This window comes from Chanodichthys erythropterus, chromosome 1, assembly GCF_024489055.1.
Source record: "Chanodichthys erythropterus isolate Z2021 chromosome 1, ASM2448905v1, whole genome shotgun sequence".
NCBI classification, from domain to species: domain Eukaryota; kingdom Metazoa; phylum Chordata; class Actinopteri; order Cypriniformes; family Xenocyprididae; genus Chanodichthys; species Chanodichthys erythropterus.
This window is the reverse complement of record NC_090221.1, coordinates 32,421,374-32,448,744: the sequence shown is the minus strand read 5'-3', so window position 1 is coordinate 32,448,744 and position 27,371 is coordinate 32,421,374. Positions and strand designations below refer to the sequence as shown.

Sequence of the window (27,371 nt, the reverse complement as noted above, 5' to 3'; positions counted from 1 at the left end):
AGAATACCATTATTTTAAATTGTAATAATATTTCACAGTGTTGCTGTTTTTTCTGTATGTTTGATATACACCATGAGCTTGAGACATGATCAATGTCTCACAGGTTTTTTCACAGCCTACCTGACTGAAAGGCCTCATTATTTATGCAGCTCATTAGAGCTCTTTATGCAATTCTTTTGTCTTCTCAGGTGAGAATCATTCATTATTCATGATTATTCACGCCTCCACGCATACTGTGTTTCTTGACCAAAGATGTTTTAGAAAATTTAAATCTCTCTATTGTTTTATATGAACAAGCAGGCAGCATAATTTTTACCTCATTTTGAAGCAAAAACTGAATTATGAATTATAGAGACTGCAAGTGTTTAAAAATGAAAATAGCGATGGCTCTCATGTCTTCGTGAATAAAGTAATAAACGATGGTAACTTAACAGTACATTAGCAACATGTTAAAGAAACATTTAGAAAGACAATTTACAAATATCATGATATCATGGATCATGTCAGTTATTATTGCTCCATCTAATATTTTTCGCTATTGTCCTTGCTTGCTTACCTAGTCTGATGATTCAGCTGTGCACATCCAGACGTTAATACTGCCTGCCCTTGTGTAATGCCTTGAACATGTGCTGGCATATGCAAATATTGGGGGCATACATATTAATGATCCTGACTGTTACGTAACAGTCAGTGTTATGTTGAGATTCGTTTGTTCTTCAGAGGTCTTTTAAACAAATCAAATTTACACAAGAAGCAGGAAACAATGGTGTTTGAGACTCACTGTATGTCTTTTCCATGTACTGAACTCTTGTTATTCAGCTATGCCAAGGTAAATTCAATTTTTAATTCTAGGGCACCTTTAACAAAATTCGGGAGGCGCACGTTCATGTAATCAACCAATCAGTGCAAGAGGAAGCCGATATATAAAGCTGTCTCTCACCTCTATCCCGGACAAGTTTCACAGCATCCCTCCACCACCCCATCACCTCACTCTAGGCTGGTTTCTATCCCAGTTAAGGAGGGGGAGTACTCTGGGTTCGGGCCAAATTCCGAGTTCAGAGCCCTCTCCTGGACAACACGCCAAATACGCATAAATTACTATACAAATTACTTTATTTTGATTTCATGTACGTGTAAACTCGTGAAATAATGTAAAAGAATGATATTAATTGCATTAAACGGGTTATGACATGTGAAATCAAAACTGCCTTGATCTTTTAGCCTTAGTACCATTAAAACATCCTGCAAGTTTCATAGCTTAAAATGACTAAACAATCACATCACAAACCATAAGTGAATGATTTCATAATGCTTTGTCTGTAAATTTTATATGGTCAATGTTTTAAGGTTTTTTAGTGCAAAAAAAAAAAACATAAAAAATATTAACATTATAAGTGAACCTTAAGTAGCCTTAAGTAGGTGCCATTGAACGTTTTTTTTTTTTTTTTTTACAAGATGTAATATAAATCTAAGGTGCCCCCTGAATGTGTCTGTGAAGTTTCAGCTCAAAATAATAATTTTTTTAACTGCCTATTTTGGGGCAAAATTAGAAATGCGCCGATTCAGGTTGCGGCCCCTTTAATTGCTCACGCTCTCCACCCCCGGAGCTCGCGCTTGCCTTAAACAGTGCATAAACAAAGTTTACACAGCTACAACCCTCAAAAAGGATCTTTACAAAGTGTTCGTCATGCATACTGCATGTATGCATCGGAATATGTGAGTATTGTATTTATTTGGATGTTTACATTTGATTCTGAATGAATTTGAGGCTGTGATCCGTGGCTAACGGCTAATGCTACACTGTTGGAGAGATTTATAAAGAATGAAGTTGTGTTTATGCATTATACAGACTGCAAGTGTTTAATAATGAAAATAGCGACGGCTCTCTTGTCTCTGTGAATTACACAAGGACAGCCAGTATTTACATCTGGATCTGTGCACAGCTGAACCACATTTAACAGTACATTAGCAACATGCTAATGAAACATTTAGAAAGACAGTTTACAAATATTACTAAAAATATCATGTTATCATGGATCATGTCAGTTATTATTGCTCCATCTGCCATTTTTCGCTATTGTTCTTGCTTGCTTACCTAGTCTGATGATTCAGCTGTGCACAGATCCAGATGTAAATACTGGCTGCCCTTGTGTAATTCCTTGAACATGAGCTGGCATATGCAAATATTGAGGGTGTACACCCTGACTGTTACGTAACACATGAGATTTATATAAGAAGGAGGAAACAATGGAGTTTGAGACTCACTGTATGTCATTTCCATACTGAACTCTTGTTATTCAACTATGCCAAGATAAATTCAATTTTTAATTCTAGGGCACCTTTAAATGAAAAATAATAATAATAATAAAATATCGTGACCCCTTTAAATAAATTGGCAAGGGGAGTATAGCCCTGTTACCATCGTCTAAAGATGCGTTTTTGATGAGCCAATCACAATGGTCAGGGTTAAATATAGATTCAAAAGGTCTAAAACGCTTTGTGATAGGATCACTGAACCAGTTGTCAGGAAACACGTGCGACCACATCGCATTTGTAATGGAAACGCGATGCGTGATGAATGCGTCGCGGACCGCTGCGGAACTCCGCCTACCTGCCACCCACGTGCATCCATCAAAGAGTCAAACCAAATCGCTGTGAGCAGGATTCGAACCTGCGCGGGGAAACCCCATTGGATTTCGAGTCCAACGCCTTAACCTCTCGGCCATCACAGCTGGCTCTCTGAATGCTCCCTACACGTTTCTGGATTATGGGGCCATCAATATTTAATACAGTACCATAAAATGAAACCGAATGAGAATGAAACTGAGAATGTCTGACTTCAGACATAATAATAAATCTCTGTTATTAAAGCCCACAGACATCAGCAAAAACCCAAAGGCCCAAACATCACTCCTTTACAGTAGCATTACCAATCCCTTTACCTTCAGCAGCACTCTCTCAGAAGAGGAACATAAATTAATTATCAATACTGATTAATCTTTAAAAAGAGCTGAGGCAAGAACACTGGACCTGAATGCACGATCTGGTTAAAAACATGTTCATTTGATTCTTAAAGGGATAGTTCATCCAAAAAGGAAAATTGTCCAATGATTTACTCACCCTCAAGCCATTCTAGGTGTATATGACTATCTTCTTTCAGGTGAACACAATCAGAGATATATTAAAAATGCATCGCTTTGCTTCAGAAGACCTTTATTAACCCCCTGGAGACATATGGATTCACATAAAAGAATGACATTCACAACCATTATAAACCTTGGAGGACTATTAGGATATAAGGTTATTTTTTAAATATATCTCTGATTGTGTTGGTCTGAAAGAAGATAGTCATATACACCTAGAATGGCTTGAGGGTGAGTAAATCATTGGATAATTTTCCTTTTTGGATGAACTATCCCTTTAAGAATCAAAAGAACATGTTTTTAACCAGATCGTGCATTCAGGTCCAGTGTTCTTGCCTCAGCTCTTTTTGGGTGAACTATCTCTTTAAGTAAGTAAATAAAAGGAAGACCTCGCGCTGCATTCAACGCTTGACGGAGGGCGTGTCTAAAGCTTGCGCTGACGCGACCATCATAGTGACAACAGCCAATCACATTGCTTTCCGGTGTTGCATGAACACAATTGGCTAGCGTCTGTGATCTGATTGGCTGACGCCTGCGTTGGCACTTGAAAAGTTGAGAAATCTTCAACTTCTGCCATGAGCAACGTGAGTGAAGCGACGCGACAGAACCCAAAATTCAGTTCGACAATGCATGACGTCACGCGTTCAAAGGAAATGAGAAGCGTTACTGCCGAAGCCCCGTGTGAATGCAGTGTCACACTGAGATCCTGCTCCGATAATGTGGACGGGACATTCAAATGTTGGATTCCACCGTCCTGGATTATGATGATAATGATGATTTATCTGCAAGACTTTCCCCTCATATCAGAGTTGATATTTCATCTTTGATGAATCTCTTTGACCATGTGTGGGCCGAACGTGAGCGTCACATCGTGGCAAAACATATTATGCCTGGTTCAGACTACACGATTTTTTTGTCTGTTACGATAGTAACTGTGTCAGATTACACGATTTTGACTCCAAAAATCTTGTCATGTCCTGGACTTGAAACATGTCAGACTACACGTTGCTACGCGACCAATCGTCACTGGTTCTCACGATTTGCGTGAGAAACAAGAGTGTAAACAATGACTGAAGCGGCATGTTTTGTACTGGCTGTCTTATGTTTAGAAAAGCGCAAAAAAAGAAAGAAAACCCGAACATGGACACGTTCCTGGCTTGCTCGAAGAGGATATTGTTATTGTATATAAAATATTGTTCTTTTCATATTAAATATTTTGTTATTAGCCAGTAGTAAAAGCTTGCCATAAGTTACTCAGTACTCACCGGGTTGCTGAAGGGCTTCCGCTATCGTTCGCCAGCATTTTTCTTTCTTTAATCTGTCATGGTAGTCCCTTGATAAGACATCGTACAGGCAAGAGTACTGTTGCCATAGCTCCACGAACTTTTCCTCCATTTCACGAGTTAATTTCCTCATAAAGTCTTTAAGCTAATAAGGTTAAGCGTATTTGGCTTGCTGTCCGCTGTGGAGAGGCTCGAGGAAGCAGCTTCAACTCGAGCTTGGATATACCCCCCAGGGACTACTAGTGCATGGAAGAGGAGTACGATAGATGAGATGCCTAATTTATGTGGTGGAGTTGGGGAGGTGGAGGGATATCAAAACAACTGATGCCAGAGCAGGGTGAGTAGCTGCTTATATGCTCCGGATGTAATTGAAAGATTAGGGTTCCCTCCTCTTGAGATTATGTTTGAGTTTCACTAATCGAAAGATTAGATGGGTTCACTCCTCCCAAAATTACGTTGGGAACTTCACTTCGTAATTCCACCTAGCCGCACCATCATCTCTCTTGCGTTTCGCCATGTTTGAAAGTTGTGTACAAAAAGCGTCTGTGCTCTGATTGGTCAGCGTCACCCATGTGACGGAACCTGTCATGAAGGACCGAAAAAAATTCAACATGCTAGTCTTTCTGCCGTGATGTCGTGAACTATCGCAGACGCGATTTCGGTTGTCGTATACTATGACACACTATACGAGATGAAACGATCAATTCTTGCGTCCTGACGTCCATTGTCGTTTACGAATCCCTACGACACCTTACGTCAAATGGATCGTTCCAGATTCGGGCTAAAATCGTGTAGTCTGAACCAGGCATTACATTTCTGATGCGCATACCGCCATGTCCTTGCCTGGCAAGTCAGTCGCCCTCCGTTGCGCCTCGAGTCAACTCCAAACTGTACCGCGCAATCAGATTTGTTTATTTCAGTGACGTAAACAGCGTCACTCTAGTACGGCGAAAGTCCCTTCAATATCAACAAAAATGGCGCATGCGAGACCCGAGAGTTTGTTCTATTCAGCTTTTAAATTCAGTTTTAAATGACCAAAAACACATTAAGTCATTAAAACCCCGGCAGCTGACAGCATTAAAAGCTTTTATTTGAAAGAAGACGTTTTCACATTGCTTCCCACTGGCTTTGGGAAAAGCTTAGTATATCAGTTAGCTCCGCTCGATGCAAAGAAGATGTCATTGTGTGAAACTCCTGTTGTGGTCGTGGTGTCTCCTCTACTTGCATGGAGCAGCAGGTAACGGAGGCCTCCAAGCTCGGAGTTACCGGAGCTTCTCTGATTGGTTTACTCCGCTTCCTGTTTGCTCGGATTTGCTCCGCCCTAGAAATCGAATTGATTCAATGGCGACCAGACTCATCCGCTGGTACAGCGGTGAGGCTGGATTTTCCAGGCAAGCCACGTCCAGTGCTGCATCGCGGTGTACGTGTGTCTCTCTTCCTGTCACACTCACAAAAAAAAAAACAAACAGACACAGTCCAATAGAAATACAATATGCATTTATTATAATTTGACTATATCTCTTGTGTGTCCCCAAGCTATGTATTAAACAGATATGATCTTAATCTTAAAATCCATAACTGCTGTTGTTGCCTGGCTGATGCTATAGGTGAGCGCACTACTCTGTCAGCATTATATGGCTTATATTATTGCATCTACAGGCTACTAGTAATAATGTGTCGTTAGGAATTGACTGTAGCAATGGCTGCCATATAGCCTCCAAAACACTGAAACTTTCTTAGTTAGTAAATAGAATCCTGCTCAAAAAAAAAAATGAGGTTGTTATTTGCTGAAAGTTCATCTTTTGCCTCACATCTTTCATGATGACAGAGTGGGTTTAGAATGACAAAAGGGTGGGCAATTTATGACAGAATTGCAGATTTTTTGAGTGAACTATTCCTTTAACAATTGGTGGTCTTCAATAATACATGCCAAAAAGTCACCATATAAGCAATGCAACCGAGCCTTAGTTCCTTAACATCACTCTTAAATCATTAGTCATTTTCAACAGCAGGAAATTAGAAAGTGTAACACGTTTTTATCTCTACCAGAACATTTCCCTTCCTCGATCACTGATCTGAGGCTGTACAGTTACATTTGTATGAAATAAAGAACAGATCATAAAATATGTGTTAGCCTACTGTAACTGACGTCGGTTTCATTTCATTAGACCACAACAACGCTTTTGATCAAATAAGAGCATTAACGGCAGTTAGTCTCCCTCGCTCCCTCTCTCTGTGTGTCGTATATCTTACTCATTTTGGTTTCCCTTCTGGGTGTGTGTTGCTGGAGCTGGAGCTGCAGACAGGAGAGAAAAATAGCAATTTATTTTTACCTCAAGGCTCTTTCCCCTGGGCTGATGCTTTCATCTTGTGAAAGAGACAAAATCCCTGTATCATTGTGCTTGTAAGAAAAGAGTAAACACTATGACCTCCACTCGATGACCCTCAATAGCATTCGGAATAAACTGCCTTTAACTGATTTACACAAAGTTAGATACTATAATCTAAGATTATATATATGAATACATCTGAACATTTAATAATGTATTTTAATATTCATTAACTTGGTAGCATATAAAGCCATTTAAACTCTGTGGATGTGCGGAGCTATTGGCGTCAATGTACTTTGTTGGATTCATTTATTTTATTCATGGAACTATACCGCCACCTGCAGTTTAATTTGTGCCATTACAGTCTGTGTAGCGCCTTCACTGTAAAAAATTGTTTCTCTTTTCAATCTGAATGCTATTATTTATCATGAAAGAAATCCACGGAAGGGCAAAATATTACTTCCAGATCGTAATTATGGCGCTACATGAACAGGCAGGAAAGATATATATATATATATATATATATATATATATATATATATATATATATATATATATATATATATATATATATATATATATATATATATATATATAAAATTAATATAATATATAATATATATATATATAATTTTTACAAAAAAAAAAAAAAAAAAAAAAGTTAATATTTACTAATATGAGTTTAATAGTTATTAAAGGTAATATGAGTTAATGTGGAAGGCTATCACAAAGTTTCCTTATTTGAGTAGTAGGCTAACATAGAAATATTGCAAAATCTTAAATAGCCTGAGTTTTTAAATATTTGTTTCACATTTTTCAAAATACTGAAAATCTATTTCCAGGTCTACATTAAATTTGTATCACAGATTATCATTGTGGTTTCACCTACAGTCTATGGGTTTCACCTTTATTCTCTTTATATATAGAGGGTACAACAGGGCTAAAGGCACACCTTAAGAAAAATATGCTTTTCATTACTCCTATAATGTATGATTGCAGAAAATATATATGTTTGTACTGAACATGTATGGAGCAACAGATGTTGTGTGAAAATAAATCATAAAAGTGGTTTATTTTGTTTAAAAATCTTATGAAAGTATGGTGGCGAGGGGGGGCTTTTACATGGGGTAAAAGGCTCCCCAGCATGAGGTAAAAGGCATAAAATGTTGTTTAATAATGACTATGTTAATACTTGTTCAAAACAATCACTTTATCAAAGTTTGTACTATTTTATGTTTATTTTGACTAATAAAATAATTAATTTTTGTTCAATAAATATGCTGTCATTAAAATATGCTAATATAGAAATATATTTTAAGAATATATACACAAAATAATTTTAAAAAATAGTAAAGATTCTGAAAGCATCAAATGAGATCCCATAATAATTGTATATAGATTTACAGTATTAACAATATATGATATTTTATTATATATGATTGATATCATATTTTTAAATATGATGGTTTCATTATAAATATGGTGATTATCTCTAAGGTGGATATCCAGTTTGATATATATTTACCATCTGAATTTAACCATGTCATATCAACAAATGGAAAAGTCATCTAACTATTTATAATCATGTTAAATATGGTGCCTTTTGCCCCAACAGCAGGTTTGCCTGCTGTTATACCATACATTTATTATGGATACATGTTACTGAAAAACTGTTGGTTTAATTACCTAGAATAAAACTGAAAATCATTATGAAGACCTTTGTCTCAAAATATATTCAATGATTTTAGCAATTCTTATTTGCTACTTAAATCTACGATATTTTAAAACACATAAAATATTGCATTTAAGTAGCGCAGAATCAATTTTGCACTGCTGCCCGCAATCATGACAAGGATCAGATAAATTTTCACGTGCATCTTGAAAATCGGATGTTTTGGAAAGTGCTGTGGCAAGTTTCTGTGCCATTTAGAGATTTAGAGGAAAATAAAATCAAAGGAGCCTTTTACCCCATGGAGCCTTTAGCCCTGTTGTACCCTATAATATATATATATATATATATATATATATATATATATATATATATATATATATATATATATATATATATATATATATAAAGATTAAATCAAATCAGCCAGAGAAAAGCATGGGGCTAAATTCATATTACCTTCTTATTAGCAACACTGGTGGTTGTTAAGTGAACTTTAGCCAGGAGCTTATTGCTCATGCTCTCACACATAATGTACAAGAGACTGAACGTGATTTGATTCAAGAACTTTGCAGCCATATACTTTTTAACGAACACCCCAGACACCATCCATGCTGCTGAGAGTGACATTTACATGAATATTAAAATATGAGCTGCACTTTTTCCTCTCAATAACAAAATAAACACAACAAAAATGACAGCGGTGAGAAAACAGCAGTTAAGAAAGCATCTGATCATAGCGATGTGGATATGTTTGCACAAGCTCTGCAATTCACCAGCATCATGTCAGATGAGGTAATTAAACTAAACACTGTTATGATAGTTTGATTATAAAGAAGCCTATATTTGGGACTAGACTATATCTGACAATGTGAGACTATAGTTTGAATGTATCCCTTTTTTCGCATGACACATTGACATTATAGTACAGAATGGCTCTTTCATCATTATGTGTCACTAAACGGAAGTGAAGCTCTCAGGAGTGTGGGTAAACGTCAGCTTCTTTTGATTTTCCCAGCAAAAACGTCCCGAGTCCTTCACATAATTATCATTATACAGGCTTTCATAGACAACCTGGGAGTCAGGGAAGGTCTCGTTTTCAGTTTCATTCACACATTGGCAATACAAATTGATTAATACATGACCATTTTTACAGATAGGCTAGTCCCTTTAACAGGGTAAAGCAATGAGGAGAATATGGAAAAATATGGAGGAAAAACTCCAAAAATATGTTAAAAGTGTTTACAACACACCACTAGAGAGCCTTTTCTGAAAAGAAGCCTGAATTAATGAAAACCATACCCAGAGTACAGACAGAAACAGAAAAGGTGTGAGATTAAAAATAAATTAAAACCCCATTTTTAACCCTTGTGCGGTCTTCATTTAAGGGACTACACTCGTGGTCTTCGGGGTCTCTGGAGACCCCGGCAACAAAATGCAATTTTGTAACAATATAATGTATTTTTTTAAAACCAATGAAATTTTATTCTGTTTATTAATGTTTTTACTCAACATTTGGGCAGTATTTGGAGGATTTGTAATATCTTTCAAATTTATATAAATAAATAAATATATATATATTTTTAAATAGGCTTTTATGCAAAAGCAGCTTTTTATGTAAAATTCACTTTATTAAAAGGCCCAGATTTCTAACTTTCATTCATGTGGATAATTTGACATGGTTAAGTGTAAGATTTTTGCCCATCTTTTGGAAAATGCAGTTATAAAAGTAAAAAAAAAACTATCACTTTTACCAGTAGATGGCTGCAGAGCTCCACTATTTGCTATGTACTATTTGAATGACTGAAAGACATCTTTTTACAAGTTTTTTTCAGTTGGATTCATATCTAAATGTATGGAAGCCCGTTTCCGCCACTAAAAAAAAAAAAAAAAAAACCCCACTTAAAAAAAAAAAAAAAAAAAGCCACTAAAAAAAAAAAAAAAAAGATTAATTGCGACTTTTTATCTCAGAATTGCGAGTTATAAAGTCAGAATTCTGAGATATAAAGTCGCAATTGCGTGATAAAAAGTCAGAATTCTGAGATATAAAGTCGCAATTGCGAGTTATAAAGTCAGAATTCTGAGATATAAAGTCGCAATTGCGAGTTATAAAGTCAGAATTCTGAGATAAAAAGTCGCAATTGCGAGTTATAAAGTCAGAATTCTGAGATATAAAGTCGCAATTGCGTGATATAAAGTCAGAATTCTGACTTTATTTCTCGCAATTGCGACTTTATATCTCAGAATTCTGACTTTTTCTCACTACTGTGAAACGTTATTTCTCACAGTTCTTACTTTGCTTGCGTTTCCTTTCATTGCGACTGACCATCAGGATTACTGCTTTGTTATTATTATACATTAAATAGAGGACATCATAAAGGATTATTTCTAGCGCCGATTTACCAATAAAGAAATATTGAATTTACTGGAGGAGACACATATAGATTAGTCTCCGGACATATGCATTACGCAGGAATATGCATATAGAATGTTTCCACGGTAACCTTGTACACAGCGTTTCAAGGAGAAAAAACAGCTTTTACTGCCATCTAGTGGGCTTAATACTAAAACAACCAATACCTATCATGTTTCATTAACTTTGCAACTCAAGGGTAGAAATAGAATCATGCAATTCTGCAAATTACAGTCGAGGTATTTGGACAATAAAAGTTGTTTTTAACAGAATGGATACACTAATGAATTTTACACGATAATAACAATATCATAATAATCATAAGAAGAAGAAGAATCAGCTGTGGCGGAGGCGCAATAAATCAGACAAAGCTGAAGTGGCACATTTTAATACATCCAACAGCTTCAGACTTCACTGCAGCACGTCTATCGTTGGATGCGCTGTTACAGACAGAGATACTGACCATCAGTTAATTGCGAGAAAAAACTCAGAATTCTGACTTTTTATCACGCAATTGCGACTTTATATCTCAGAATTCTGACTTTTTATCACGCAATTGCGACTTTATATCTCAGAATTCTGACTTTTTATCACGCAATTGCGACTTTATATCTCAGAATTCTGACTTTTTATCACGCAATTGCGACTTTATATCTCAGAATTCTGACTTTTTATCACGCAATTGCGACTTTATATCTCAGAATTCTGACTTTATAACTCGCAATTGCGACTTTATATCTCAGAATTCTGACTTTTTATCACGCAATTGCGACTTTATATCTCAGAATTCTGACTTTTTATCACGCAATTGCGACTTTATATCTCAGAATTCTGACTTTTTATCACGCAATTGCGACTTTATATCTCAGAATTCTGACTTTATAACTCGCAATTGCGACTTTATATCTCAGAATTCTGACTTTATAACTCGCAATTGCGACTTTATATCTCAGAATTCTGACTTTATATCACGCAATTGCGACTTTATATCTCAGAATTCTGACTTTATATCACGCAATTGCGACTTTATATCTCAGAATTCTGACTTTATATCACGCAATTGCGACTTTATATCTCAGAATTCTGACTTTATATCACGCAATTGCGACTTTATATCTCAGAATTCTGACTTTATAACTCGCAATTGCGACTTTATATCTCAGAATTCTGACTTTATAACTCGCAATTGCGACTTTATATCTCAGAATTCTGACTTTATAACTCCCAATTGCGACTTTATATCTCAGAATTCTGACTTTATATCACGCAATTGCGACTTTATATCTCAGAATTCTGACTTTATATCACGCAATTGCGACTTTATATCTCAGAATTCTGACTTTTTATCACGCAATTGCGACTTTATATCTCAGAATTCTGACTTTATAACTCGCAATTCTGAGATAAAAAGTCGCAATTAATCTTTTTTTTTTTTTTTTTTAGTGGGTTTTTTTTTTTTTTTTTTTTGTGGCGTTTTTTTTTTTTTTTTTAGTGGCGGAAACGGGCTTCCATACATTTAGATATGAATCCAACTGAAAAAAACTTGTAAAAAGATGTCTTTCAGTCATTCAAATAGCACATAGCAAATAGTGGAGCTCTGCAGCCATCTACTGGTAAAAATGATAGTTTTTTTACTTTTAAAACTGCATTTTTCAAAAGATGGGCATAAATCTTACACTAAACCATGTCAAATTATCCATGTTATCGACATGAATCAAAGTTAGAAATCTGGGCCTTTTATAAAATGAATTTTACATAAAAAGCTGTTCATGCATAAAAACCTATTAAAAATTTTTTTTTTTAATTTTATTATATAAATTTAAAAGATATCATGAATCCTCCAAAAACTGCACAAATGTTGAGAAAAAAAATTAATAGAGTAAAATTACATTGGTTTTTAAAAAATATATTATGTTACAAAATTACATTTTGTTGCCCGGGGTCTCAGAGACTTTTTCTTTTTTACATTAACATAAAAACAAGATATCACTCCAATATTTTTATTTTTTTTATTTGTAGATCTTAAAAGTGTTAACCACCGTACAAAGTCTCATGCCATTTGGACAAAGAGAACTTTTTTTTTTTTTTAAATTTGAGCAAACATCTTTTGCGGGTCAAAAAGACCTCGAAGACCGCACAAGGGTTAACTGCAGAAGAAAAAATACAGAAGACAAACTAAGGTAAAATAATATACCATACACCCTGTGTCCCCAAATGAAACAGACCAACATGTAATATCAAATTAATTTTCCCTCATAGAGATGCAAACAGACAGATGTAATATCATTATCTGTTTATTAGCAGTCAGATCTAACCCGAGGTCTTATGTTCTGTAGATTGGATAATAAAAACTGTAATTACGTTCAGTTTATCTGAATGACAGGTTCATCACAAACAATCAGAATTGTAAAAAGAAATTTAAAGTTCTTCCAACACAAGGAAACATTTCAACAAATTGTGCAAGATTAAGCTGTTGAAGAGTTGGGAAGCGCTTTGGAAATGTGAGTCCAGAGCCTTTCTTGGAATGTTCAGCATCCATTTTATTTTCCTCAAATTGAGAACAGCCAATATTATTTCAATATACACACTTCTCATAATGCAAAATAAGGCCTGGTAACAGTGTTTCCATTTGGGAATCAGTTAAAGCTACTAACCCATAAATATGCCACCATAAACACAGATAGGGCTGCATTTTCAAATGTCATCATTTCACAAACCAGCTACATGTCATTTACAATCACTTGGACCTATTTAATTCTGACTAGTGGACAAACATTCATGTATCTTTGCAAATGTGCTCCCAAACACTTCAAACAGGATGAGTTACATTGTCAACAGACTCAAAAGAAGAGGGGAGGATCAACAACAAACACTGCATTAATCATACATACATACATTCTGATGACATGAATACATTTCTTTTGAGGTGTGCTGGTAGAATAAGAAAACGACATGACATGATTGTGCTGTACATCTCTCGTGTGCGCTGATGTTCTGCACATCAGTCCTCAGAGACCTACAACTAGATACCAGACGCCGTCGCGTCAGACTCGAGTCTCCACTACTCTTAAAGGCCTTTAGTGTCTGCTTTACAATCCATTATATACAGATCAGAATTCATGAAAGCATTTAAAAGCATTAGGTTGAATTCAGAATTTGAGGGAAATATGGGGGTCAATGGAAGAGGTTGTTCTTCCTGTTCATGGCAGACAGAAAAAAAAGAAAACAAGATGCTAATACCATCAGCAATTAAGTTACTTGATGTTCCACTATAGACCTTAGTCAGGTTAGACGCCATATTTAAATTTTTTACAGGAATAAAAAGGAGGCTGTGAGAAACAGAAATACAGTGCGCTTAATGGATCGTATTGTTTAACAACAAAACGTCTTTCTGAAAAAAATCAATGACAAATCAATCGACAACTCAAAACAGTTGCAAGTTGTGAAAATTACATGATCTAGGACCTTTATACAGTGTATACCAATGTAAAGACAAAACATCTATCCCTTACAGCCTCGTTTAAAATAAAATTAAATGATAAAAGTACATACACACACACATATGTATATATATATATATAATATATATATATATATTATATACACATATATACATACATACATACATACATACATACATACATATACATGTTCGGGTCATATTTCACTTCGAAATTAAATGAAAAAAAAAAAACAAGATTAATATCATACTATAAAAGAAAATATAAGCATATTTTTTGCCCACTGTGATTTTGTGAAATGAGACATTTCACATCACAGGAAAAAGAATAATGTGTTGTAAATAAGAATTCATGAAAATATTGTCACAATCGATGCCAAAAACATGCCTTATGTTCTTCGAGCAAAATATTTCTTTGACTTCACAACTTGTACATGTTCCTGAAAGATATGCACATCAAATCATTGATCATTTTTAGATACAGTAAGACACTATGAATTCATTCAGGATTATTCAACATCAGGATTATCAAAACCAGAGGTAGAATATGACGATCCATGTTACACCATGAAGTATTTTCCCTCTTTCTGATCAATTTTGTCCAAAAATGCAGTTTAAAAAGCTGGCTGTCTCGGCTAGCTATTTCCAAGAAGTGTCGACCACAAACCCTTTGACCCACAGACACATACAGCCATATAATCAGTGACTATTTTAAAAGCACTTATGGAATTTAAATGTGTTCCAATGCATTTTTGTTTTCTTAAGGAAGAAAATTGTAGCCAAAAGGTCTTTTGCTTCAAACGGTCCAGTGTCTCATATGCATCATACCAGGGCCCACATTCCCTGACAGTCGCACACCTGTTATACCACATACTGTCTGATGTAAGTGTTATCATATTAACCATGCAAAAGAAAAATGATGATGGTTCTGGAAAACATTTGTGGCTTTTGAGAAATTTCCCTCATCTTCTAAAATTGCACTTGATTTGTTTCTTTAATGAAAACTTCTGAAATAAGGCTGAACGACCGCAAGACATTTCTCAACCAGTTATCAAATGAAACAAATAAAAATAAATTAGAGATGCATCTACTTCTTCAAAACCAGAGCAAATAAACCCATGGAACACAAATCCTAATGAATCTGTGACCTAATGGAGTGAATCTCATGAAACTGGTCACAAACATGTCCAGGTCATATTTCATACCAAAAGAATTTTGCATAAAGAAAATGAAGCATTCTGTTAGATCCATAAAGATTGTGACCACTGAGCACATTTCCCACCCAGTTCTCATTACTATAATGAAAAAAAAAAGAAAAGAAGCCACATTTAAATTGAGAAATGTATATACAGGGCTGCATTTATTATATCAACTCTAATTTATGCTGATTTAAAAGTTAGAAATTCTTCTATCACAGTATTTTTATTGTAATTGGTCATTTAAAAAAAAAAAGTTTATTTTCCTCAGAATAGAACGTGATATTAACTCGCAATTGCGAGTTATAAAGTCAGTGTTGTGTACAATTGTGAGAAAAGTGAGAATTGCAATTTTTATATCTCATAATTCTGACTTTATTTCTCACAATTGTGAGTTTATATCTCAATTCTGTATGGAAGAGGATTAGGGCCAAGCAATAATAAAAAAATAAAACCATCTCGAGATTAAAGTTGATAAATTTCGAGAAAAAGGTCGAAATACAATGTTGAGAATATAGTCATTAAATTACGAATTTGTTCTCATAATTTGACTTTTTCTTGTAATTTAATGACTTTATTCTCATAATTTAATGAGTTTATTCTCAACATTTTATCTCAACTTTTTTCTCTAAATTTAACAAGTAATTAGTTTATTCTCAATATTTTATCTCGACTTTCTTGAAATGTAACGAGTTTTTTCTCGTAATTTAATGAGTTTATTCTCAACATTTTATTTTGACTTTTTTCTCAAAATTTAACAACTTTAATCTCGAGATGGTTTATTTTTTTATTATTGCTTGGCCGTAATCCGCTTCCGTAATTCTGAGAAAAGACAAAATTGTTAGAAATAAACTCTCAACTGTTAGTTATAATGTCATAATTGTGAAATTAAAAAGTCACAATTTTCTTTTTCTTTTTTTTTTTAGGGGGGGGGGGGGGTAAATTATGACGATTTTCATGATATTCACCCAATGACAAAGTACAAACCATAAAAAGCATTTCTGTTCCTTGTATTTTCTCTCACACTGAGAATTATGAATTTCATTTAATACATTAATTTGAACTGACCGTCCGCAGTCACATCACACTGAATTGGAATGAGGCATTTGAAATCGCTGCAGTCTCACTGTCTCTTGCCGTAGACTATCTCTCTTGCTGGTCAGAGCTGGCCTTATGCTCCGCCTCCTCAGTGGGTGTGTCCAGCACTGGATTAACAAATCCCTCAAAGTCCTCGTCGCCATGGTCACCACTGTCCTCAGGATGTGCGCTGACAAAGTCGTTCTCCCACTCCAGAGCGTTGGAGTCCTCAGAGGTGGAGGTGGGGCCGCTGTCCAGCTGTTTCCCGCCAGGACGGAGCGCCGCTCGTAAAATGTCCTCCTCCGTTTTGGAACGTTCCCACGCAGGACCCATTCGGTTCATTCCTGTGTAATGCCACAAATGAATTAATTACAGTAAAGGCGGTATGGATTATATTAACCCTATTTGCTCTGATACATTTTGCATAGGGACATGTATTAACAGTGCATGCCAATAAAAAAAAAACAACAACAAAAAAACGATTGTGATTACTCCTTAAAAAAAAAATCAAGTTTTAATAATTTATTATTATTAGTGTTATTATTACATTGAGATGTAGCTAAATTCTACTGTACAACAGTAATATATTTCACTATATTAAACCTAACTTTTATTGTGACAGGTTGCAGTGAAGACCTTTGGGTTTCTGTGTGCTTATGATATGACGATAGTTTTTCTCAAATGAAACAGTAAAATTCTTACAAAGAGACTCTCAGTGCAGCTCTGGAGATGAAGTTCATGCATTCATGTCCTCATATAGTGAAGCGGCAGAGGCTGAAAACACCGTGAGCATCACGCATGCCTCAGTGTGTGTGTGTGTGTGTGTGGTTCATTCACACACAGATGCAGAACGAGCAGGATTCATATTTAAATAGTCTTTTTGCAGTTTAATATTCACAGACACTAGTCTATATTGTGATTTAAGTTTGCTAACCTACTTTTTAATTATTCATCAAAAATTTGACAAATTCCGTGATATTGTGCGTTACACAGTAAATTCCATTTTTTCGACTGGATTCCATCCGCTTATTCCGAATTACAGAAATCATAAGACCTTATATATTACACACTACGTGAAAGGTAATAACCATAATAGGAGCACTTTAAAAATAATACAGTGGTTCAGTGTTTGCTCACATTGCATTAACAGACACACATTTTGATTTTATAAGTGCCGTCTGAAATTTTCTTCAAAGCTCGTATGTTTATGTTCAGTTATTTCACTTTAATGGCACTGAAAAGGACCTATTAATTGCCATTAAAGTGTAATTATTGAACCTAAACATACAAGCTTGATAAAAATGCTCATTTCAGAAGAAAATTTCAGACGGCACTTAGAGGCTTTTGCATCTGAAATCTTCATTTGTAAATGTTAAAGGTGCCCTAAAACCAGTTATAACAAGATGTAATATAACTCTAAGTTGTCCCCTGAATGTGTCTGTGAAGTTTCAGCTCAAAATACCCCATAGATTTTTTTTTAATTATTTTTTTTAACTGCCTATTTTGGGGCATCATTAACTATGCACCGATTTAGCGTGCGGCCCCTTTAAATCGCATGCTCCCTGCCCCCCTGAGCGCTCAACTATAATACATTGCATTTACAAAGTTCACACAGCTAACATAACCCTCAAGTGGATCTTTACAAGATGTTCGTCATGCATACTGCATGCATGTGTCGGATCATGTGAGTATAGTATTTATTTGGATGTTTACATTTGATTCTGAATGAGTTTGATAGTGCTCCGTGGCTAAAGCTAACATTACACACTGTTGGAGAGATTTATAAAGAATGCAGATGTATTTATGAACTATACAGACTGCAAGTGTTTAAAAATGAAAATAGCGACGGCTCTCGTCTCCATGAATAGAGTAAGAAATGATGGCAACTTTAACAACATTTAACAGTACATTAAACAGAACATTTAGAAAGACAATTTACAAATATCACTAAAAATATCATGTAATCATGGATCATGTCAGTTATTATTGCTCCATCTGCCATTTTTCACTATTTTTCTTGCTTTGCTTACCTAGTCTGATGATTCAGCTGTGCACAGATCCAGACGTTAATACTGGCTGCCCTTGTGTAATGCCTTGAACATGAGCTGGCATATGCAAATATTGGGGGCGTACATATTAATGATCCCGACTTATGTAACAGTCGGTGTTATGTTGAGATTCGCCTGTTCTTCGGAGGTCTTTTAAACAAATAAGATTTACACATGAAGGAGGAAACAATGGTGTTTGAGACTCACTGTATGTCATTTCCATGTACTGAACTCTTGTTATTTAACTATGCCAAGAAAGTCAATTTTTGATTCTAGGGCACCTTTAAAATGTTAACCAAGATTAATAAACACTCCAAAATGTAAGTTAAACCCTTATTTGGATGTGGCATTTAAAGCAAACAGAATCAAACGGCAAAACGCTAACATTCAATCTGGCATTTAGTGACTGGACTCCTTTATAGTGTGTTTAGTGCTCATAAATGGATGCAGGAAGCAAATGTTATCACAGTTCTGTGCAGTCACTCACCCTCCTCATCCTCCCACTCCAGCTCCAGTGATGTGGCGTCAGTCTTACTGGTGAAGTCCCAGCTGCTCTCTGTGTTCGGGGTCACCACATTCGTCTCAGAGCTGAGTCCTTAACACACAGACACAGTTGATACAGATTTTTGCATTTAGAGATTCATATTTTTCATTTAAATTCAAGTATTCTAATAATATTCTAATTTCAATGTGTTAAAGGGAACTGACTGTTTCCACGAAATGCTTCAGATTGAGCCTTCACACTCTGCAGGTACACCTCGAACTCTTCATCCGACGCTTTGCTGGAGAAACACACACACACAGTTACCTCATCTGCAGTGGTGTAATGTAACAAAGTAAAAATACTTCTTTACTGTACTTGAGTAATTTTTGGGAGAATCTGTATTTTACTTGAGTTTTTATTTTTCTGTCAACATTTACTTTTACTCCAATACATTTTCCAAAGCATTTTCGTTACTTACTACAAAATAAAGTCGGAAGAACACAGACTGCAAGCAAGCATGTGCAATCAAGTGCTCGCACAACAGCGGTTGATTTCATTTTCCGGGTTGCGTCCGTTGCTGGAGCAGCTGAGAAGAGTGCGCTGTCATTATACAGTACGAGAGCGGCCTCTAGAGGCGAAATAAAAACTAACACTGATGCCTCGTAGAGTTTGTTTTGACACGTGATGTGAGGCTGCACGCTGCTCAAAGCCGGACACTTCAAAAACGGATTTAAAACAGACAACAAATCGGTATGTTATACAGTGTACACTATACAGTACGTGTTTTCATATCATTATAAAGTAATTTGTTTGTTGACTAGATGCTGCATTAGTGGAGAACAGTAGTATATTTGCCAGAGGCTGAGAGGATGAGAGTAGTACCTTAAGCGGTTAAAACAATGTGACAAAAACACCAACTGTTTAATGTCACAATTGTTACCATTAATTTGCATTAGTTTATATCCATTTATTCACTGTTATGCATTCGTTATCCAGCAAAGTTGCATATTTAAGCTGTATTCTCATCATGCAGCAACAGAAACGTAATGTATTCGATTTCAGTTCTATTTTTTTTTTTTTTTTTTATTGGCACTTTAACATATTTTGATTAGATAATCATCAAGTTTTCTAAAATAGAGCCAAATAATGTGTGAAAGTATACATATAAAGTATAATATATAATTTATATATTAGTATATTTTATATTTAAAACTTACAATAAACATTTTGCCTTTTTTAATTAAAAGTAAACAAAATATAAGAAATAGTTAAAACTGAACAATCTTGCTGCTCAAACTGTGTATAGAAAAATGTAATAATTTTTTTTGCTTTTGTATTTTACTTTTACTTTCAGTACTTAACTACGTTTAATATCAAAAAAATACTTTTCATTCTTAAGTACAAAAAATATCATATACTTTAACATTTTTACTCAAGTAATATTCTAAACAGTGACTTTAACATCTAACAAAGTCATTTTCTGGTAAGATATCTATACTTTTACTCAAGTATGGTTTTCAAGTACTTAATACACAACTGCTCATCCGTCTGCAAAACACTGTTAGATACGTGTAGAGCATATCAGAACCTCTTATTACAGTAAAACTGTAGAAGATATATATATATATATATATATATATAATTTTTTTTTTTTTTTTTTTTGGCAATCATAAAAAAAAAAAAATGGCAAAAAAATGGAAGATATTTCTAAAGAAAAGTCTTGCTTCATTTGTTTCCACATGCCACTTGGTTTGATAATCCGTGTCTAATGCAATGACACTCATACATTAAGTGTTCAAAATGTTTTTGGGGTCACTGAATACCCGTTTGCATTCTTTTCAGGGCAGAATGAACTCACGGTTTGTGCCGAGGGTCATTGCTCTCTGGTTCTGATCTGGGTTTGGTCCTCTGCGGTTGCTGCTTCCCCTGAAACAGGACATTTTAAGAATGACGACTGACTCACTTCCACTAATATTTGCTAATACAAGTGCTATGGTATCGCTCAGATTTTCAAAAACGGCAACAACAACATCAACAAGGCTAAAATTACTTCTAACAGTTTGTGCCAAAGTTTAGTGCCCTACTGGGAAACAGACACCAAATGTAATATTAGCAGATGGTCAAACACACAAATCATGGTGGAAAGCAAAATTAGAGAAAGTAAAAATGAACAGAAGACATGAGGGCAAATTAACAAGAAAAATGCTAATAAAAACAGTGAGAGGCATGAGAGGCATGTAGTTTAGGATAGTTAGTTTTAGGTGGAGAAGGTTTTCTTGGAAGCAGATCGATTTTACTTTAATCAGCATTAAGTGCTGGGTTTATTCAGAAGAAGTTGATCAATATTTGATGCTGGACCAACATTAAGAGCCTTCAATCCTGTTTATAAGTCCCTGATCTCAAATATTCATTGCGTTATAACAATCAATATACGTTTTAAAGATGAGTAATTTCAACAAAAATACATGATATACAATGCATAACTTTAAAACTCAAATCAGTTTTTTTTTTTTTCTACTGTTCAAATCAGAATGTGTTACATATAGATTAGACAGAACTGAAGGCATGTCATAAATGAGAAGGATGTGGCTGAAGGTAAGTGGGCGGGGTTAAGAGAAGGGCTGGGCGCGCTCAGTGCGAACGCCTCACCTCCTTTAGCTTTCGTTCCTTAGCGAGCCGCGCTGCCTCGCGCTGGGCTGCAAAAACAGCCTCCTCTTCTAGCCTTAACTTCTCCTCTTCTGCCACTAACTGGGCAGAAATCACAACAGGAAGGGAAGGTTAACTAAACTCAGCAGGGGTGAAAACCAAAGCAATGGAAAACAACAAATAAAACCATAAACTCAAAGTAAGCTCTAACTTAAAGGTAAAAACATTGTTTTGTGGCAACATGTTTTGACCTTGAACATTTAAATATTTAAAGTTAACATAAGATCTTGTTTACATTATAAACAAGCTTCTGGTCTTATTATGAACATTTCATCAGGGCACATGCGATGGAGGTACGGATGTGACCAGTTGTACCTCAGCATTCAGCTTTTTGTCGATCAGGGCTTGTTGGTCTGTGATGGCAGCATAGCGTTGCTCTTTCAAGTGGCTGATCTCCTCTTCGCTAATAGGTCTGGACCAATGACAGAAGACAGAGTAGAGTTCAGAGTCTCCATCAGCCAATCAAAATCTATATGACCTCATGTCATGATGTGATGTACTGATCTGACAGGAATGTGACTAATTACAGTCCATAAAAATGGCTAGTCTTGACTATCTGGCCAATATCAGTCTATCTAGGAAAAGGAAAAGACAGTTGGACCCTCAGTGGCCATCCATAGTTTCTTTAAGTGACTTTTAGAGACAGACAAATATGAAATCAATATATTAGAAATAGGTCTTGCACTTTTTGTGGACAATATCCATCATACTATCCATAAACAGTTTAAAAGTTAAACAGTTTATGCTCAGACTGATGCAACAAAATTCATGTCACTCACTGTCTTCAAATCAAAGTCGTCTTACACCAATATAATATGATAATATGTATATTTTCCTTGTTAATCAGACTTTTTGTCCTAACCAGCAACAAAGGCGATAAGCAACGAGCGACAGAGCATCATAATTACTGTAGTTACCATGTTCTGAACATCACATGCTTTGTTTTTCCCCTTCAAATGTAATCTAACTAAGTGGTTGAATAAAAATATTTGGACTTTATATTCAAAAATGACCTCAAGTTAGCATCAGCTAGCTAGTTAGCTAGCCAGTTAGCTAGCATCAGCTAACAATATTATTCAAATAGGCATTTTACCAAAACGCCCCCTTGGTACAAATTAAATTAGTTAAAAATCGAATAACTTGAAAACTCTGAACATTTTTTCATACTTGGCTTATAATTTATGTCATTGTTTTAATTTAATTTAATAATTTATTAATCAGTTACGCTATTTTTATAAGTTGAATACGGAAGGCATAGGACGTAGCGTAAGCGTTTTGAACTGCGAGACGCGTAGGGTTGCAAAATTCCGGGAACTTTCACACCTGGAAACTTTCCATGGAAATTAACAGGAATATATGGGAGTTAACGGGAATTAATGGGAATAAACAGGGAATTTGCAAAATTGCAGGTTAGCCTATAACAGGGTACTTAAATGTAGTTGAAAAAAAAAAAAAAAAAAAAACATCTTGCAGCATAATTTTGGTTAAAGCAACCAAATTTCATGCAATTTTACTTGAATTTTTACCCTGCACATTCCTCAATCACGTTCACACAGCACACTTCTTACTGCAGGGCTATTGAGGCCACACCCCCTGCATGCACTGTGCATCCCCCAGTCCATATCAGGCACATTTGATAAAAAAAATACAGAAAAAAACAGTAATATTGTGAAACATAACTACAATTTAAAATAATGTTTTTTTTTTTATTTTGATTAACATAAAAATGTAATTTATTTCTGTGATGCAAAGCTGAATTTTCAGCATTATTCCTCCAGTCTTCAGTGTCACATGATCCTTCAGAAGTCATTCTAACATGCTAATTTGATACTCAATTTTCAATGTTGGAAACAGTTGTGCTGCTTAATATATTTTTTTTTATAACCTGTGATACTTTTTTTTCAGGATTATTTGTTGAATAAAAATTTAAAGAACAGCATTTGTTTAAAACAGAAATCTTTTGTAACAATATTTTTCTTTCTTTTTCTAAATAAATGAATACTGTTATTCGAGAAGGATGTGTGAAATTGCTTAAAAAGTGATATTAAAGTGATATTGTTAGAAAATATTTATATTTTGAATAAATTCTGTTCTTTTTAACTTTTTTATTAATAGGTGAATCCTGAAAATAGTATTACAGGTTCCAAAAAAAAATATTCAGCAGTGTATATTTTTAATTGCGTTAAAAGGGTGTAATATTTATGATAACATGCTCATCAATTTTGTTGCAAGTGCAGCGTGCTTGCAGAGAGAGCTCCACCCACATGCTCTTCTAATTGGCTGTGATTTTTGATTGCTTCTGTTGCATCTCATAGTCATAGCGATTGGTGTGGATAGACAAATTACTTGTTGCGGGAATCTTATCGCTTCGTGTCTGGTTAGGATCCCGTGTTATGCAGCAAAATTATAGGATTATGAGGAGTAAATGTTAAAAAACTGTTTACAGCTGCCACAAAGGAAATATGAATTAACATGTCTGCAGTCTGTTTAAATAAATCTTGAAAACCAGTCAGGCAAGTGATCTTACTCTAAAGCACCAGTCAAGTCAAGTCAAGTTTACACAGTCACAGCCAAGTGTTGCTGTATAATATTTATTTCTTTACATCAGTTTACTATATGTGCTGTATGCTGGTAAATTTGGACATATTTTACAGTATATTCAACTTTTAATATATTGAAAGGTGATAAATAGTTTATATTTTTCGATGATATAACAATCAAGCTGTTGAGATTTGCTATATAGTACATACTGCTTAACTTGAGGGTACTGTATGTATCCAGGTGGTAAAAGTAAAATCCAGCAAAAGAGTCCAAATTAAATAAGACCATACCTGGGGCAGCTTTGCGAGCTCTCACCCTGAAAAAGAAGGCAAAAGTGTTGACGTCTAAACAAAGGAGGAATATTATAAGAACACGAGTGTGTTTCTGTAAATGTGTCCTCACCTCATCGCTCTCCACAAGGTTCTCAAACTGTAACAGAACAAATAGGTGTCACTCAAACTACACAGCCATAATGATAACTATTTATATACAGTCAAAACAAAATTTATTCAGACACCTTGAACATTTCCATTAATACAGATTATTCACTATAGTTTAAAAAATGGTAGATCTCAGAGTTAAACCGTGTCAGAAAAAAATCGTTATCTTAATTATGTTACACTTAAACAAAACATGGTCAGGTCAAAGTGTCTGAATCATTTATGGTTCCAAATTTGTATCACTTTTACTGGTAGTCCACTGAATTTTTGGGTATATGTCACAGTTTATTTTGCTATCCTAACTTACATAAATTAACTATAGAGTCCTGCACCCACTAGTAAAAATATATTAAAAAAATATCCAAAATGTCTGAATAATTTTTGGTTTGACTGTATAATTTTCAATTTTAAATAAATTAATTATGATGGCTGTACCTCAATGGTATAATGTTCCCCAGCAGTGGTACTTCTGAAGTACTTAGACCTATTGGCAATAAATAAATAAATGAAATCATCAGGCCAGACTGGTTTATATTTAAAAACATGATTTAAGTAACAACATTGTCCAATGTCATCATCCCTTATGGTTAAAAAAAAAAAAAAAAAAAAAAAAAAAAAATCTGAGATTTTGCTTCTCAAAATAGTAATAATCTAAGACTTTACAGACAAAATATAAAAACAAAAAAAAGAGTAACCATGCCTGGTTTAGATCCTATAAATAAATTAAGATAAAGATAAATTACACAAAGCTGATGTCCCAGGGCGGATTCACAAGAGGACTCTGGGCGGGGTCCAGAGATCAGACATCAACTAATGCGGAAACTAGAGTAGCGTTGATGAGTCGAGTCATTCAGGCGAGTCGGTTCGTTCGGACAGTTCGTTTAAAAAAAGGATTCGAATCATTGCTCAAAAGTGTGAAATAGAAGTTCAAATGTGTCATTCATCGCTGCGCATTTTTATGCATCCAGTAAATATTATAATAATTAAATACTTAAGTGCATCCCTTATCAAAATATAAATTACATATGCATATTTTCTCCCTAGCAGTTAAGTGAATCACAAACGTGATGCAAATCGGCTCACGTAAATCATTCAAAAGATTCATTTCAAAGGAACGATTCGTTCGCGAAATAAACATTGCTAATGGGACTGATATCAGTTGCATTCAACCAAAACTCTGCGTATGTAATGTAATAGTTAAGCTGTGGTAATATATAGGCTTATTCTTTAATACAAGATCCAGAGACTTTCACTGTCCACCGGCTCTACGAGTGTTCAATGCAATGCACCTGACAACAGGCGAATCAAGCTGCCAAAGATCACAAGATAATATTCTGTTTAAAAACTTAATATTAAATAACAACCCCATGAATGACTCACCCTCCTCCTCTTTGTATCCTGTTTGCTTCCCTTCTAAAGAGCCCAAAACACTGAGCCCAGCAGTTCCCCATGGCATGCACGGATCAGGTGTACTCAGCTACTCTTCCATTCCTGATCCGTATCCTGCTTCTTTGCTCATTGCTCCGGATACGAGGACTGTATTCTGCATGACTCGTTTAAGCGCGGGCACGCGACCGGTTCGCGCAGGTGAGTCACCTGCGGACACTTCGCTCGCGCAGCGGCATCATTCATCGCCCATAGGGTCGCGTTCTCAGCTCTGGCCTAAGAACCTCTATTGTTTCTTCTTCCTGACAACTCATACATGTGATTAATGTTTAAACTACGGCAAGTCGCGAGGCTCAAGTGCTGTAATGACGTTTCTGAGACACTGGGGGCCGACAAAGATCATCCATACCTAAAATTACCATGGTAACCACAGTTTCCACTAATAAATCATAGTTGGGCAACTGGAATATAACTGTAGTATAACCAATAATAATTGAAAATAAACTAAATCGGCATATTAGAATGATTTCTGAAGGATCACGTGACACTGAAGACTGGCGTATAGCCTAATAATGATGCTGAAAGTTAGCTTTGTGTCACGGGAATAAATTACAATTAAAATATATTCAAATAAGAAAGTTATTTACAAAATAATATGTACATATTAGAGTTTTTACTGTAGTTTTAATCAAATAAATTCAGTAGTGAATATTATTACATTTATAATGTAAATGAATACAAATCTAAGAGATCTTTGGATATCAGACATGTACATATGGAGGATCATCTGCGTCTCCTCTGACTCAGAAACATGGGGTCTCGTGTATTACTTCATCAAAACCAGACCCTGCTGGTTTTTTAAGGTCAAGGAGGATTAAAATCATATTAGCCAACGTACTTTGACGCTTGATTTCAGGGAGCGCAAATTGCTCCTAACAGCAGGTAAAGCAGAGCGCCCAGATTGCACGCCAGGTACGGCGACACCACCTTTACGGGCCGTCGGTCTGAAACATTCACGTGTGATTACGCTCCGCCACGTTTACACGCGCATGAACGTACAGATAAAGCCACACATACACCTGCTCCTATCAGCAGGCCAGTGGGGCTCTTAATGAAAAGTAGATTATACCTGTAGACAGAAGACCGCTGTACTCGTGACACAGGTGGGACGACTGTTGAGATCCAAATGCTTGGC

General features: G+C 35.3%; 1 protein-coding gene and 1 non-coding gene across 2 annotated transcripts; both read right to left on the bottom strand.

Annotated features, from left to right (window-relative positions):
- Positions 1-2,650: 2,650 nt before the first annotated feature.
- Positions 2,651-2,732, bottom strand: trnas-cga (transfer RNA serine (anticodon CGA)). The gene has a single exon. It is a non-coding gene; the product is annotated as a tRNA-Ser (tRNA).
- Positions 2,733-12,957: 10,225 nt separating this feature from the next.
- Positions 12,958-26,477, bottom strand: ap1ar (adaptor related protein complex 1 associated regulatory protein). The gene is made up of 10 exons (XM_067382871.1): positions 26,171-26,477; positions 25,226-25,274; positions 24,753-24,779; positions 24,641-24,666; positions 22,125-22,221; positions 21,753-21,851; positions 20,962-21,029; positions 19,328-19,401; positions 19,107-19,214; positions 12,958-16,915 (listed from the first exon to the last, which is right to left on the bottom strand). The coding sequence occupies exons 1-10, from the start codon at positions 26,239-26,241 to the stop codon at positions 16,638-16,640; spliced, it is 897 nt and encodes a 298-aa protein (XP_067238972.1). The 5' UTR covers positions 26,242-26,477; the 3' UTR covers positions 12,958-16,637.
- Between the last annotated feature and the right edge of the window lie 894 nt (positions 26,478-27,371).

What these genes read in the sequence shown, in the direction of transcription:
- ap1ar (XM_067382871.1), bottom strand. Translation starts at nt 26,241, where the DNA reads ATGGGGAACTGCTGGGCTCAGTGTTTTGGGCTCTTTAGAAGGGAAGCA. An exon ending in AGGATACAAAGAGGAGGAGG is followed by an intron (nt 25,275 to 26,170) that starts GTGAGTCATTCA and finishes TATTGCCAATAG; the next exon opens with GTCTAAGTACTTCAGAAGTA. An exon ending in TGAAGCATTTCGTGGAAACA is followed by an intron (nt 19,215 to 19,327) that starts GTCAGTTCCCTT and finishes CTGTGTGTTAAG; the next exon opens with GACTCAGCTCTGAGACGAAT.